This window comes from Arachis stenosperma, chromosome 4 (genome assembly GCF_014773155.1).
Source record: "Arachis stenosperma cultivar V10309 chromosome 4, arast.V10309.gnm1.PFL2, whole genome shotgun sequence".
NCBI lineage: Eukaryota > Viridiplantae > Streptophyta > Magnoliopsida > Fabales > Fabaceae > Arachis > Arachis stenosperma.
The window spans coordinates 149037310-149054320 of NC_080380.1; the positions used below are offsets into that span (position 1 = coordinate 149037310).

Sequence of the window (17011 nt, forward strand, 5' to 3'; positions counted from 1 at the left end):
ACCAATCCATTTTTCCTTTCCGTCTTCGTCATGTTCATCATTACCCGAAAATACAAATTACGGATCAAAAGACTGAAGACTTTATATTCCTTCGTCTCTTACACGAAAAATTCACGAAAGAAAACAAGAAAAACTCCAATGGATTATTCTTCTTCGTTATCTTCTCTGAGCTTTCATTTCAATAGCTTCAGAGCTTCAGCGAACTCGTTCCTCTCACAATACGAACCTCTTCTTCTGCTTCTCGCTCCTCTCTTCTCTCTCATCCTCGCACACTTGCTTCGCTCATTTTTCAATCTCATCCATGAAAGAGGCCTCAAAGCTTCGCTCCTAGGGTTTCTTATGAGCTCTGTCAAGTAAACCAAAAACTGTAGCTACATTTTAGTTCTATGTATATTTTTTATTATTTAATCAGCTGAGAAAAAATAAATAAATAAATAAAAGAAATCAGCTCAATATTGATTATTATAGTAATAATAATTCGCAAAAATTTGACTGTCTTCTGATCTGTGATCTGTGTTTTGGTTTGGCAGATTGATCCCTGGAGTGAAGAGTTACATTGATAGAGAAAAGCAGAAGGTCAGGTCTAGTGTAATTTTGCTGGATTGACATTGAAACTTGAATTGAACTCTGTTATTTTCGTTTTTCATTGTGACTGGTGTGGCAATCAATTATGCAAGTTACGTGTTTGTTTCCTGGATTAGTGTCTAGTTCACGTTGAGCCATTCATTTCTTCTGGTTGTGATTTGGCATTTGTGCTGTGATTTTTCACCATTTTTGTTTGTTTGTTATGATTAGAGAATTAGAGTGTATTGAGTTGAATCCTTAATCCTTTACGATATTAGTGATTGGGTTAGTTCACCAATTCAGTGGTTTTGAAGTTGCAAATGTTCTGAGATGGGGAGTTTCTTCCTTGCGGGAGTATGTCTATGCCGTTTTGGTTACGAGTCCCCATCAAATTGTTGTGTTATCTATTTGTGTATATTAAAATTGAGTAACGGTAGGTAACATCGAGACTTGATGTTATGCAGTTTTTTTTTTGGTTTTTTCTTTGCGGTTTTTAATTATTGACAGTGACGGATGAATGAGTCAGTCAGTGCATGTCGCTAGTTTTCCATCGTATGTACTTGAAAGTTGAAACTTGTGCGATGTTTTTTTTATAAAAAAATAAAAGAAGGAATAAGTAAAAAAATCAGGGAGGGGTTTTACAGATATAGGTCCCCACAAAATTTTTGGCCTTCACTTTTTTGGGTGAGAGGAAAAACAGGGGTGGAAGAAATTTATGAATAAAATATTAAGAGTAAAATTGCAATAAAAATTTATTCATGAATTCCTGACTGCCAGTTGGTTGAGAGATCAGCTAGGTTGGTCGACTGAGGATATTTGTCAAATCCAGACACGGAAAGATTCAATCTCTTCCATAAGCACAAGATGATTACTGAGATTTGGGAATGCCATTAAGCATTTGGGGTTACACATATTGCTTTTTCTTTATTTGTCAACAATGTGGTGTATATTTTGCTGCTTTCTGAGTCATGAAACATGGATTGTGATTTATTTTGTTGTTTATCTGGTCATTTGGGGTGCAGGTTGTGGATAAAATGCAGTCTGATGGTAAATCTAAAAGAGAAGGTTGGAGAACAGAGTTGCCAAGCACAGGACTAGGCACTTTAGTACTTGAGAAAATGAAAGAGGAGAAAAGAAAAGATGTGGCTTGGCAAGGCAAATGCTCTGGTACAGTGTATGTTAGTAATTTTGGTAACATTAGATGTTAATGTCTGATTATTTTTTCTTGGCATCCATTTTGTTATTGGTCCATATGATTGTACTTACACATAGATTCTTTTCGATTTATTTGTTTCTTGCAGCTACATTGGTGGAAGTGAAATTGATGGACATTTTTCTCTGATAAATGAAGCATGCTCAATGTTAGTAACATGGAAGTGTTTAAGCAGTACTTTTTTGTTCATGTCAATGATTTTGATATATATTGATTGCCAAATATGATATTCAAGTTTCTTAAGTTACCTGTAGATGGATTTAGGCATATTTCAGTGGTTTTGAATATATTTAAAATTTCAGCATACCTTGTTCAGAGAACCTGAGTTCATTTTCTTTTCAGTCTCCGACTATTGATTTTTATTATAAGGCTCTGATTTGGCTTCTTTAATAGTCTTCCTTGGGATTTACGACTTGTAAGTTTTCTCATTGTTGTAAATTTAAAATATTTGAAACTATCATACTGTTATGCCTCTTGATTTTATATACATAAACTTGAACCTTTGCTGGCGAGATTTTCACTTGAATGTTAAAAAACCATGTTATCTATATATTTCTGAGTCTAATGCATCTTTCAGGTTTGCACATACCAATCCCTTGCATTTGGATGTATTCCAGAGTGTTGGACGCTTTGAGGCAGAAGTGGTTGCAATGACTGCAGCACTTCTTGGAAGTCAGGAAAAAAGTTCTGGAGGACAAGTATGTGGCAATATGACATCAGGAGGGACTGAAAGTATATTATTAGCAGTCAAATCATCTCGTGATTATATGAAATCTAAGAAAGGAATTACAAGACCTGAAATGTATCATGTTCATTACTAGACTTTTGGTGAATCTCCATCTTTTTTATCTTCCTAAATTAATTTTCCTTTCAATTGTAGGATAATTCCTGTGTCTGCACACTCAGCATATGACAAGGCTGCACAGTATTTCAATATCAAACTATGGCGTGTTCCAGTTAACAAAGACTTCCAAGCGGATGTAAAAGCAATTCGACGCCATATTAACAAAAATACCATCTTGGTATGCGAACTTATTCTTCTATGCTTCTGGTGCTAATTCCATTACAAAGATTCAAAGTTCTTGCATTCTTGGCTGGAGGTTCTACTGTATGCAAACTTCAAATAACTTGTATTCTTGCTATTAAGTGTAACTGACATTCATATGATAATACAGATTGTTGGATCTGCTCCAGGGTTTCCTCATGGGATAATTGACCCCATTGAAGTAAGTTCTTTGTTACTATTTTATTTTGATCTAATTGCTTAAAAGTGAACATAACTTAAACTTTATTGATGAATTTCATAACATAGATAATGTGAAACTTTCTTTTGTAGGAACTTGGTCAATTGGCATCAAGCTTTGGTATTTGTCTCCATGTAGACCTTTGCCTGGGTGGCTTTGTATTGCCTTTTGCCCGTGAGCTTGGGTATGCATGGCATAGCTTATTTCAATAAATATTCTTTCAGCGCTGCTATCAGTATACGCTCACCTTCGGTTCTTACTTTGTTACTGTTTTAGGTTCTATTCTAAATTTTAAACCTGCCCTTTGGATCCAAATCTGCCACTGTGGGGTTTTTTCTTCTCTAGTTGACAATAATTCCATTTTTCTCATACTGAGAAGCTTTCCAAGAATTACTTGACAATATCACAAATGCACAAACCCAATTTCTTGTATTAGCATGTCTTGCCATTATGTAACTGGCAGAGTATTGTTTTCATCTTTTTGTTTGCAAACTAGGGTCTATAATGTTTTCACAATTCATTTTATATTAAGCATGCTGCATATGGAATGACACAATCCATGCAAAATCGCAGAAATTGGACTGTTGTATTGGAATGATTGATTGTTCCGAGGTTGTTGATATAAGTTTAAGTAATTTGTAACCTTTTTCTACCTAGGTACCCTATACCACCTTTTGATTTTTCTGTTAAAGGAGTATCTTCAATATCAGTGGACGTGCATAAATATGGTTTAGCTCCCAAAGGAACAAGTATAGTCCTGTATAGAGACCATGAAATCAGAAAGGTAAGTCATTGGCCTGGTCATAAAGTATTAGGGTAGTGACAGGTGATGCAATTTCTTTTTTGAAAAGCTTACACTTGCATCCAAACATTGGTTAACGAATATGTTTGCACTTAACTTTTTCCAGCATTTTTGAAGCACCTATAGAATATCTTGTGAATCAGGATTTGTTTTGTTTTTCAGAATAGCTTGTGACCCTATTGTAATCTTCTGTTTTCTTGTCAGATTCCATGTTCTATAACGAAATGACAAATTCTTTTTATTACAACCCAGTTCTCTTCCATTTATATTCCCCTTATCACCTTTATTTTGTTCCTTCTATTTTATGGATTAAGTTCTCTGCAATTTCTCTTCCTGTTATTGGAATATTGTTTGTTGACCTATTTGCAGCTGATTACTAATGTACTTATTTTCTTTCTGCCATCTGGGTTCTGCAGCATCAATTTGTTGCTGGTAAGTCTACCATTTCTTTCTGACAAATATTGTGTCTTGAGATTATTTATACTGTAGAGTGTACACTGTGCATAGAAATACCCACGTGTATGTACGAGTAAATGTATGATCCTGCTTAAACAATATTATAATATGGGAAGCTTACTAGTGTTCTATATTCAAGTAATTGAAAACTTCCCATAACGAGCAACCTGAAAAGAAGAGGAAACAAATATAGGTGCTGAGATAAAATAAGAGCTAGCCTAAGTTTTAGACAATGGAGAGTGATGCATCTGTTTGCATTGCTTTGTTCGTTATTAGGATTAGTTCTTTTGGTTTTAAAAATTAATTTCCAAATTCTACATTGTGACAGTTACCGAGTGGAGTGGTGGGTTGTATGTGTCTCCAACCATAGCTGGAAGCAGGCCTGGGGGACTAATTGCAGGGGCATGGGCAGCAATGATATCTCTAGGGAAAGAAGGTAACCGCCTATCTCAGTGGCCTTCCAATGATTTGCTTTCCTTTTCTTCCAGTTCTAGTTCTTAATTCATGGTATATGGCAAATCAATGGTCATTTTGTACTACAGGTTACTTGGAAAACACGAAAACAATTATGGAAGCAACAAAAAGAATACAGAAAGGGTACATATACTATGTTCCTTGATCCATCTATGGCGTTTTGCCTTCACCTTACAAAAAATTTTCAAAGTAATTGTTTTGCCATGTGCAGCATAGAAGAAATTTCTGAGTTGTATGTTGTTGGAAGACCTGACATGACCATTGTGGCTTTTGGATCTAATGTCCTGGACATATTTGAAGTCAATGATTTGATGACATCCAAAGGGTGGCATTTGAATGCTTTGCAGAGACCCAACAGGTTGGACTGGGTTGGGAGAGCTAGCTCACTGGGCTAGTATTAGGATTATTTCTACACATTTCATGATTAAACAACTTATAGATTATTATGGCTCATCTTTTTAAGGAACTGAAGATATTTATTCTTTTGCATTCTGGTTTTTCGTCAGCATCCATATCTGCGTGACACTGCAGCATGTGCCAGTTGTTGAAGACTTCCTCACTGATTTGAAGGAATCCGTTAATACTGTAAGTTTTTTTACTTGATTTGGTATCATAGTTATTCTGATTGGATCACTAATTCTGCCATGCATGGTATCATAGTTACTATGATTGGATCGCAAATTACGTCATGCATGCAATTTGCGATAGTGTTTTTCCAGGTCACTAGCAGGGTGGTTGTAGTTGAGACAGTTGATGTGACAGTTAGGTTAATTCAGAGCAATTGTCTGTATTTACTTTGTATTTTCTGTTTCGTCAACCATTCAATGTTTCTTTGTCCAATTTAAGGTGAAGGAAAATCCTGGTCCTATAAGTGGAGGCCTAGCACCGATATATGGTGCCGCAGGGAAGATGCCAGATAGAGGCATGGTCCAGGACTTGCTGGTGGATTATATGGACGGTACCTGCTAGTGGCTCTCATCAAATACTAAGATATCCTTTACCAGATTTTTCTGACAACATGTACTGTAATTGATACTTTTCAAATGATATTCCATTATACTCTGCATTCTTTCATGCTTTGGGGACTCGAATGGTAAACAATAAAGCCAATTTCTGTTTATTGTTTTGGGTTCCATCTATTATCTACTTAAGAGTGTATTAATAGGTGCTCTAAAGTACTTGTTAATCCTTTTTTTATAATTTAAACGTGTTAATAATAATAAATGTGAGGTTAATCAAGATAGTAAAACTCTTATATTCTATGTAAAGGATTTTAAGTTAAGTCTTACAAATAACTATATTTTATAGATTATACATAATGAATAATATTTTAAAGAGAATAAAAAAAGATTGCTAACCAAATCTTTCTCATATTTTTATTATATATACTTGGAAAAGATAATATACAGAAAGAGAGACTAAAGTAATAATATAATGAATCTAATAAAATTTCAAATTTCAAATTTTCTGTAAATTTGTCATGTTAAATATATTTTGTAACAATATAAAGGATAGCAGTTATCGGCATATCGCATCATGGAGAATAACATTTATATAGCTAATTTTGCATTAATATCATAATTTTTTACACTAAATTATGTAATTATAAAAAAAATACGAAAATTACAGAAATAGTTAGTTCATATCAAGAGTCTAAATTATGATCTTTTATTGTTTGTTTTCGTTTTTGCTCAGTGTATTTTAATTTATTATCAATTCTAGTAGAGAGATTTATAGTCCCTCGAAACCAAATTTGTGCCTAACATTATTTGAATTTGTCTAGATGATGGTAATCTACTAATACATCAAATTGAACTCTAGTATACTAGATCCTAAACTCATGGTTCATTAAGACACAATTTTTCATAACGATTACTAGACACACAAAGATATTAGACACTAAACCCATGGTCCCTTAGACTAAATTGTGCCTAACTTTACATGAATTCCTCTAGATGATAACGATTTCATTATACATTGAATTGAAGAACTCTGGTGAAGAGAAAATCGGTTTGTCCTTTTAGACTCTCAATGTCATGAGGTTGCCCTTTTTTTTTTACCTCTCTTTGCTAAACCAGCAAAATGCACGTGTTATAGAATATCATTTTAAAACAAAGGAAAATACATTATTTAATTGCTAAATCCAAAATAATCAAAAATAATTTATTTGAACTAAATATCTGGTCTTGAAATAGAATGAAGACGCTAGAATGGGAAGGTAAAAGTGAATTGTTCGTCTGGGGCTCTCAGATTTTCATGCTGCATGCTTCTTTCAAAGAGCAAATAGATTGTTTCTCTGGTGAAAAATAGGCTCTCAATATGAGGGGAAGCATCACTAACGTTCCCAATTATCCATACCATTAAAAACGTTTAAAATGACAATGTATTGATAATTCAAATCAAAATCTTACTAAACAAAAACTCCAAACTAGTGTAAAAGGATCAACTTTGAAATACAAGATATAAATTGCAAAACGCTCAGCAAATAAAGCTGTTCAACTTAACCTTTTCCTTAATGCCATCTACTAATAATAACCAAATTTGATTCCTATGAGCACATGCAAATGCAGCTTTAGTTCTCAGTAAAAACCAATCAAGGAGCAATCACAATGCGGCCGGCAACTTGATCGAGATCCCTACGACCATTAGAAGTCATTCTTCTTCCCCTACAACCCATAGAAACAAAATCAAGTTTATGCCATAGATATTATATTAGGTAATGGAACTTTTTTGTTTAATGTTTTGCCATTAAAGGGGTTCATAACTTTCATTAAAGCTTACCCCTTTGTATCGAGCTCAATGATGTTCACTTTTTGCAACTGTTGCAGAATGTGCCTGGCTATACCGCCACTGCTCTTGCAAAAATGCGGGGGACGGCTTCCATTTCTCTTGCTTCCACCATAGATCCTCCTAAAAGCACCAACACCAAGGCCACCTCTCAGATAAACCTTCCTTGCCATGGAAGCTACAACAATTATAGAATTCCATCAGTCTTAACAGCAAACGTTAACATTTACCAACAGAATGAATCATATAGAGAGTATGCAACCATGTTAATGTACAACAAAGTTCCACCCTAATAGTTAAAAGAATAAACTCACCAGCTCTAATATAATACCAGTCAGGATCATAAGGAGCCAATTCCTTAAACTTTGCAGTTTTCACAATGTCTGTCCACTCAGGCAACTCCATCTGTTTAGCAATTAGAGTCAATAAATTAGCATGTACAAACTTCATTCCCCTAATCCATCACTGAAATTTTATTACATTCTAACATACACATTGCTACATTGACTCAAAGAAGCACCAAATTTTCAGTAACAAATAAAAAGGAATGGAAGTAATGGACAACATTTCATTCAATTAAATACAGAAAGAGTTCACTGCTATCTCTTGGCAGAATTATAACTGAAATACTTTGACCAAATACTGAAAGAGAAACAGAAGCATTAGCAGCTATCATTATGTGCTCTAGAGTGTGAGACCAGAACCATTAAAGACCAAGAAGTTTTCACTCTCTACTTCATCCAAATTTTCTTCCACATAGATGACCTCGTTGAACTTCAACTAAATCCAAAGCAAGAACTTGCTTTACATCTAATTATCAACATTAAGATTATTCATTACCATATCTTTTGAACAAAAGTGAAAACAAAACCTAAGAACACTCCAACCTCACATCATCAAAATAACCCAAACAATAGAGACATATAACATAACCTAAAGCAGGGCGAACTACGAAGCCCCAAATGAATTTGAGCATTGAAATGAAGGAACTTGTGAAATCAGAGAAATCCAGATAGAGAATAGTGATGATTAAGGTGGAAAAATCGAACCTTTCCAGAACGCTTGAGGTGGGAGGCATAAGCCTTGACGAATTCATGAGGCGAAACATCCTTGACGGTCCTTGAAGTTGCCATGGCTGAAGTTCGAAGCACAGACAATGCTAACCTCAGCTCCGAATTTCTCGCAAGAGAGGATGGAGAATCTGCGCCTCAGATATGAAATTAGGGTTTTTGCTTCGTTCCGGGTTTTCGTTTTATGTTTTTTGCTCGACCCGATTCTATTGGGCCTCTCTCTTCTGTTTTCAAGAGTTGGTGGCACTACCCATAAAAAAAATTTTCCTACAAAAAATAAGATGCATTTGCTTAGTATTTTTATTTTCTGAATTTTATGAAAAAGTTTTCTATTTCTGTTTGTTGGATTTTGTGAAAAAAAATAAATAACAAAAATAATAAATTTCTGTTTTCTATTTTTACCTCCTGATTTTACTTTTTTTTTCACAAAATCTAAAAAATAAAAAACACTAAATATGAAAATAGAAAATAAAAACACAAATGAAACGCATCTTAAATTTTTATCAAAATTTTTTACATTATTAATCTAGTTTATTATATTAGTTTCAGGTGGAAATTCACATGGAGACTCTTTTCATGTGAAGTTAATATTTAAAAATCGTTAGATAATTTGAAAAGTTTGACTAAATTATTGTTTAATAATTTTTAATTATCAACTTCATGTAAAAATAATTGTATGTGAGTCTTCACTTTAGTCTCAATAATATTATTTTACAATAATTTATTTGTGAGAAAATTAAATATAAAATTAATTTGATCTTTCTAAAATAAAAAAAAAAAGAGTTTTTTTTTGTGACTAAAAAGAGAGTTTAAATAGATAACAATGACATATATATTTTTCAAAGAAAAAAATATTACATATCTCTTTTAGTATAATTAGAATTTAAGGTTTTAGATTTCAGAAATAAAAGTAATGAAATTTTCATGCTATAATGCCATATTTTGTTCAAAACCTATCATTAAAAAAAGGAGATAAATAATTATTACACATAAAAGCAAAAAAATTTGACCCCAAACATTCCTAAAGAAAGAACAAAAATTTTCATAGAAGCCAAGCTACATTAGGCTACAACAAAAATATCATCTAAGTGTTCATCATTTAAGTGGAATTGCCTATATATATGAATAGTATAGTTTATAATTTGTATTGGTCTCTCACGTTATGTCAATTATCTCTAATTGTTATAAACTACCTTTTTTTATCTATCTATTAAATTACTATAATTAATCTAACAATAACATGACTTGATGATAGTATGCATAAAGTCTTAATTTGATTTAAACTCTACTATTGTTTTTGACACAAGTATTGGTAGTTGAATCTGATTCATTGAATGTAACATGTTTGACAAATTTGAAGGTTGGTTTATGCAAATGTAGTTATCACAAACACACATAAAGGTATATATATATCTCCGATTGTTTCCAAGCGTGTGTTAGACAATAGACAGAAAAATGTCAACTTTTGCTGCCAACAAAATCTTTGACAGAAAAGAATGTGCCAACGTGGACACTGTTCTCATATATATAGGGTAGTGCTTCGCAATCACATCTACCATTTGCATCTTTCCCACAGGATTTAATTTGTTCAAATAGGTGGCTCCTTTAAGGGGCTGATTTTTTTTATATGAACGAAATATTGGTGTTTTTTTGGGAAATGAAATTATTTGGTATAATTACAGATAGATAGATTTTGTAGGTGAAAAGTCAATACGTGGGAAGTGTGATGAAATACGTGAGGGGCGTGTTGGACACGTGTTAGTATTTTGGCCAATACGTGGGGGACGTGTTGGACACGTGACAGCGTATTGATCAACACGTGGGGGGCGTGTTGAATGAGTTCCACAATACTGTAATATACTTTAAATATCGATATTCAACCAAAATACCATCTCTATTTCCATATTAAAAATAATTTCTGCCTTTAAGGATCGCATTTTCCAGTGAAATTAATCAAATGACAGTGTAAATATGTTAGAAACTCATGTCAGGTGCAGTGAACTTTTTATAAAGTTAATAATTAAGAGTAATTAAATGATTTAACAGATTTGATTATATTATTATTTAATAATTTTTAATTATTAATTTCATATGAAACTAATTGTAGTTGAATATTTATTAGTTAGGGTAAATAGTTAAATAGTTTAATATATTTGATTAAATATATTTTATTAAATTATTTAATAATTTATAATATTATTTTTATATGAAAATGTAAGAAAAGGATAAATCGGTCTCTAACTTTTTTGTCTGTAGACATTTAAGTTCTTAAGAATTTTATCCCTTCAAAATTTGGACATATCGATCCTTGGGTTTAATTTATCAAATTTTAAAAATTCTCTCACGTGTGCATCTATATCAAGCACATCAGTATAACGGGAGTCACGTTTGATTTTTCTGTTGAGTCTGACTGATCCAAGTGAACATGAGGGATCAATATGTTCAGATTTTGAAAAGTCAATGACTTAAATGTATTTTTAAATTCTCGAAAACTTAAATGTCTGTAGATCAAACGGTCAAGAACCTATTTATCATTTTCTCTAAAAATATTTTTATGAAAGTAATTAATTTATTTAAATTATTATATTATTATGTGATCATATGCAAATACAAAATATTTGGATATCGATTATTTTAAAAATAATAATAAAAATATGATATGAATTAATACTAAAATCAATTTTTACTATCAATTTACGGATTTTAATTTCCATATACGATTAGCATAAAAGAATTTTATGTAGACAATTATTCATGTGTTAACACAACAATAAAAAATAACGAACTTTTAAATTTATTTTATTTGAAAAGATATCTAAACTTATGAATTTAGTTAAATAATCATATAAAATTATTATATTGTCAGTACATCAAAATTAAACTATACTTTAAAATAATAATAATAATAATTATTAAGTAAATTAATTTTGTAGATAAATAATTTTATGATATATATTACCCAAATTTCTATGAAAAAATGTGCAATTTGACTCTTATTAGCTTGAAAAAAATTAAAATAAATAATTTAATGACATGTATAAAAAGAATTATTCATCTAGTAGGCTTGATTATTTTGAAACACTGTAGTCCTATCTAAGCTAAGAAAAGATGTGTTGGCTTCATCAATAATGCATCATCACAAAAACCATTTGACATAAAGTATGAAATATGAAAGTTGGTTCACAAATACAATTTATTGGTTGCTTTTGATAGAAAAGAGGAGAATATAATAATCCATAGTAAGTAATGAAGGTGCAAATAATTAAAGGCCACATCCCACATGGTAACAACAACTTTGCTGACGTCATACATTAAGGTACACATTGCAAGTTCCATAAAGTAGGGTAGGGGTCTCCTTAAGTTGCATATGCATATGGATATGGATACATGAAGAGGCTTCATCATATCAACAGTGCAAGAAAAAACACATTGCAATGCGCCAATGTTAGTTGATACATGTTCTTCTCCTACTTGCCACACATAATGTGCTGTTCATTGATTATGAACTTGTTTTTCTTCATTTTCATCAAAGAAAGAATTATATACAATAAATATACACCTCACATTATAAGATGTGTTTATTTACAAAGATGAAATATTGAGACAGAAATATAAAGATTATCTGGAGATTTCGGCTTTTGAAGAGGTCGGGTGCTTAGACACGGGAGGAACGGATGAGACCCTGGATTGACGTGAAGCGAGGATTCGGATGTCAATGACGTCAGAGGAAGCGTGTTGAGCAGGGGGGAGCGGCCACCTGCAAGGACACTCCAACGAGCAAGTCAGTGTCCGTACGAGTTGGTAGCCAAATTAAGTAAAATGATGTGTACCTTGGGGAGAGTGCTGAACTCTTCCTTTATATACCGTGCTAGGTGGGTCTAAAGGTAATCTGGCCCACTGTTCAGGATACTTTGTGCTGCTCCTGTCCATGTGGGGAAGCGTTGGCAGTCCTAACCATCGGGTCGAGGATTCGTGCCCGATTCCGATAATTCCGACCCGACCGTTTTAGCTAGGTGGTTTGGTCCGCACAAGAAGCGTGGCCGTATGCTACCCAAGTCGGACATCCGAGAGTCGATCTGTCGGGTTCCTTTGTTGTTTGTTTAGGTCTAGGTCGGAGGTGTTGCTTCGACCCGACAAGTAGGTGGACTGGGCCTAGGGTGGTCCGTAACAAGATATAAAATTATATTTAATAAATAAAATATGAATTATTAGTGTATTTTTGTATTTATTTTAATAAAAAAGACATTAACAAAAAACATAACTTATTTTTTATTATTTTTATTAATTTTTTATAATTATATTATTATTATTATTATTATATATTTTTTTAATTTTTTTAAATGAAAATAATAAAAATAAATTTGATTTTTAGAATAAATCTTTTTAAATAAATTTATTTTAATTTATCATCAAACAAAATAAAAAATATAAATTTTTATATTTTTATTTTTTACATCTTTTTCTTAATATTTTACTTTATCTTATTCTGATGAAGAAATACAATTATTGAGAACTACTCCTGATGCCACTTAATTTTTCCACTAAAAAGATGTTACTTAAGAACGATCGAAGAGAATTGTATTTTGTTTTTATCTTATTTTGTGTATTAAAAAATGCGCAATAATTTGTACTAAGATAAATTTATTTATTTGAAAAATTTAAATTAATAAAAAATATATAAAATATTATAAAAATATTATTTATACATTAAAATTAATTATTAATATATTTATGTATAAATATATATATAATTTAATTTATTTTTAATGTATATTTATATTATAATATATATTTTATATTAATAACTAATGTGAATGATAACTCAAAGTGTTATATCACTATCACACATATGTTCGCCGGACTAAAAGATTAATTAATTAATAAGCCGAAATGTATATTTGTATTGCTTGTTCAGTAGGTAAAGTTAATTATGTAAATACTCAAAATATTTTTCAATAAATTAAATAGTCTTTTACACCAATACAACATATATAATAATATATTAAAAAACAACCCAATTTGTATGTAATATTATCTCTTAATTTATAATGAACTCACATTATCTCATAGTAACAACAGATAAGATATCAAATCATGAAATAATGGTTACAGTACAAAAACAGATTTGGAATTTCATTCGTGCAAAGCTCAAATCAACTATTAGGATAAACACCAGTACGATCCTTCTTCAATTTTAAAATAAATTTAATTTCTCTATTTTTAATTTATTAAAAAATTAATGTATTTAAATAATATCAACATATATAGACGATAGATTATCTAAATATATTAATTTTTTAATAAACTTAAAACGTAATCAAAATAGATAATAGGATAAAAAAATTAAATAGATCTTATCTAAACAGATTAGTCAATCGTTAAAAAATTCGTTTCGAATAAAAATCACTAATCAATCAAATGCAAATTAAAAATCGATTAAAATCACATTAATTTAAATTTAATTAAATTTTATCTTTTGTAAATTATTAGATCGGATCAGATATCAGATTTACCTTTGTAATCAATTTAATTCAAATCACATAATACTTGGATAATATTATTTTATTATTATATTTATAATTATATTTATAATATGTATAATTTATTATATGTTTTTTATTATTTATATTATTATTTAATAAATATTTTATATTTAAAATATTATTTATTTATTTATTTATTTTAACTAACTTATAATTTTATTTTTATTGTTATATTATTATTAATTTTTAAGATATTATTAAGACTTATTATATCAGTATTAGTTATTTAAAATTTAATATTAAAATTTTTATATATATTTAATTTTTTAATTTATAAAACTTCAAATCAAATTCAATTTAAATAGTTTAAAATTAGATCAAATCAAATCAAATTCTTTTAAAAAAAAAAATCATCCGATCTAAATTACACTCTAAATAAAATTAGTATTTGAATATAATAAATTTTGTACTATTCAAATGGCAACGCAAACATCCCTGATCGCTACTTGTCAAAACTTTGTTACGAGTTACAATACCAGAAGAGAAGCACATAGCTTCAAAAGCACACGGCAATATATAATAAGATAATTGTTATGGCGTCTAAAAGTGTTTGTCTAATTTATTAAAAAAGAGTTAAAAATTAATATTTAATTTTAAAAATATAAAAAATAATAATTATTAAATATTTAAAAATTATTATAAAAATAAATTAAACAAAAATTAGACACTAAATTATAAGGCATCATAGAATTCACCCTATAATAAACGAAAATAACACAAGTTGCAATGCAAATTGGGCATTGATGAATGATGAATCACTAGGAACTAGGAAGTGGCCTCAACTATATATGATGTTGACTACTCTGACTTCCTGCCTTCTTCATCAAAAATATGGTTCATCATATACCTACAAATAGTAATAAAAAATGAGATTTTAAGATAAGATATACTACTATTTAATTTACTTCTATTATTTTTTTAAAGGTATCACTATATTTTTAAATATGCGTGACTACATTTTTTTTGGTTTACAATCATTTAGAATTTATAGATATAAGAATGTTGTTTCTTTTTACACACATCCATACAATTGATTATGAATTTATTATTTAAATTTTATTATAGTTTAATTATTCTGATAATTTCTATAATTTTAGTAAATTTGTATTTAAATTTTATAATTTTTTTATTTGATCCTTACACTTATTTTAATTTTTTAATTAGATTCTTTCTAATATAAAAAATATTAAAGATAATTAAATATTTTTCTATAAATTAAAAGTATTTATAATTAAGAACATAATTAAATCTTTAATCACATATTTTTAAAAAAAAATATTCTGTTACTAATATTTTTGACATAAAAAAATATAATTACAAAACTAAAAATAATATAAAGATCTAATTAAAAAAATATAAGAATCTAATTATAAATTTAATAAAATTATATAGATCGATAGAATAATTAAATATTTTATTATTAAGAACATAATTAATTTAGGTTAATAAAAAAGGCACGGTAAAAAGTCTTTAAACAATGTTATTTTTCATTTTAATATTATATTTTTTTGCCTCCTCTCATAATGAATTAATTAATTGTGAATTATATTTTAACATGTTGACATATATATAGGCATCCATATAAATATACTCCTATTGTATGTCTCAATTATTTAATTTTTATTATCCAATCATCAATGGCTGAACATCACTAAACCCTGAACTCTCCAGCATGTTTTGAAAGGTTTGCATATATTCTACGTGGCACAACAAAGTTCATTATTGTGCTCTTATTAGATATATATACTAGATTAATCACTTAATTATTAAACACTTTATGTCTTGTAACTTGTAAGTTATAAGTCATTTCTTGCTACCTTTAATTTAGCTTCAATAATCGAATGTTGAGAAGTTTATTAATAGAACGTCCCACGAATTCTACACACATGATGACATGACACCATGTTAATTAATCACTATATATATATATATATATATATATATATATATATATATAAGTCATTTCTTGTTGCTATCTTTATATAATTACTTTCAATAATGGAATAATAATAATAATGTTTGACAAGTTAATTAATAGAAAATGTACCACGAATTCTACACATGATGCATGACAGCATATTATTAGATATTTTTGTCCCTAAAATTTTTAAATATTATTAAACTTTGCTTTGATTAAATTGTGTTTCTCATATTTGAATCGTGTTAATTATATTTGTTAAGTTCTTTGTTTTATAGTGAACCAATTAGCTAATTATTTTTGTTTTTTAATTTATTTTTTCAAGGCATTATTATTCTTTATTATTATTATTATTATCATGATTGTCAATAATACACCAGCGCAACATTATCATTATTATTACTATCACTGCTCTCCTTCTCTTTCTTCCTCCTGTTCAAATGATTTATTTTAGGAAAATCATCACAACAAAAATTAACTATTATAAATTATTATCACGGAAGAATAATAATTCATTATAAAATAAAATTTTCAGATGTTTATTTTATATGACTTTTCTTTAGGTATTAGTCATACGAGATTCATAAGGCAATCAAGAATAGAAATACTAACCATCAAGACATTAACAGTTCTTATATTATACCTTTTCATTATATATGAGGCTTCTAGATTATGCAGAATCACATTTGGAAAATAATTTACTTTCATGAATTAAGAGTAAAAGTAAAAAAAAATAATAACTTTGTTATATAGGTTGCATTTGTTTATAAGGATAGGACATTGAAGATTCAATTTCTCATCGTTAGAGAGATTATTTTGTTTAGGGCAAGTCGTTCTATAAAATAAATGCTTTAGATAAATAAGAAGTGATAATTAGAGTTCTAACTTCTAACTAGGCCCGATTGAAGAAAAGTCATCGAAGTCGGCTATTTACATCTAT

The 17011-nt window shown here is 29.6% G+C and overlaps 2 protein-coding genes across 2 annotated transcripts; one reads left to right on the forward strand and one right to left on the reverse strand.

Moving 5' to 3' along the window:
- The first annotated feature begins 26 nt into the window (after positions 1-26).
- LOC130974836 (sphingosine-1-phosphate lyase) lies at positions 27-5885 on the forward strand. Its single transcript, XM_057899681.1, has 15 exons — positions 27-353; positions 531-576; positions 1587-1738; positions 1866-1925; positions 2355-2579; positions 2658-2799; positions 2953-3003; positions 3114-3205; positions 3679-3805; positions 4240-4255; positions 4608-4715; positions 4822-4876; positions 4965-5111; positions 5260-5338; positions 5600-5885. The coding sequence occupies exons 1-15, from the start codon at positions 31-33 to the stop codon at positions 5720-5722; spliced, it is 1746 nt and encodes a 581-aa protein (XP_057755664.1). The 5' UTR covers positions 27-30; the 3' UTR covers positions 5723-5885.
- Positions 5886-7073: 1188 nt separating this feature from the next.
- LOC130973149 (40S ribosomal protein S19-1) lies at positions 7074-8839 on the reverse strand. The gene is made up of 4 exons (XM_057897570.1): positions 8590-8839; positions 7855-7945; positions 7535-7718; positions 7074-7419 (listed from the first exon to the last, which is right to left on the reverse strand). The coding sequence occupies exons 1-4, from the start codon at positions 8671-8673 to the stop codon at positions 7347-7349; spliced, it is 432 nt and encodes a 143-aa protein (XP_057753553.1). The 5' UTR covers positions 8674-8839; the 3' UTR covers positions 7074-7346.
- Between the last annotated feature and the right edge of the window lie 8172 nt (positions 8840-17011).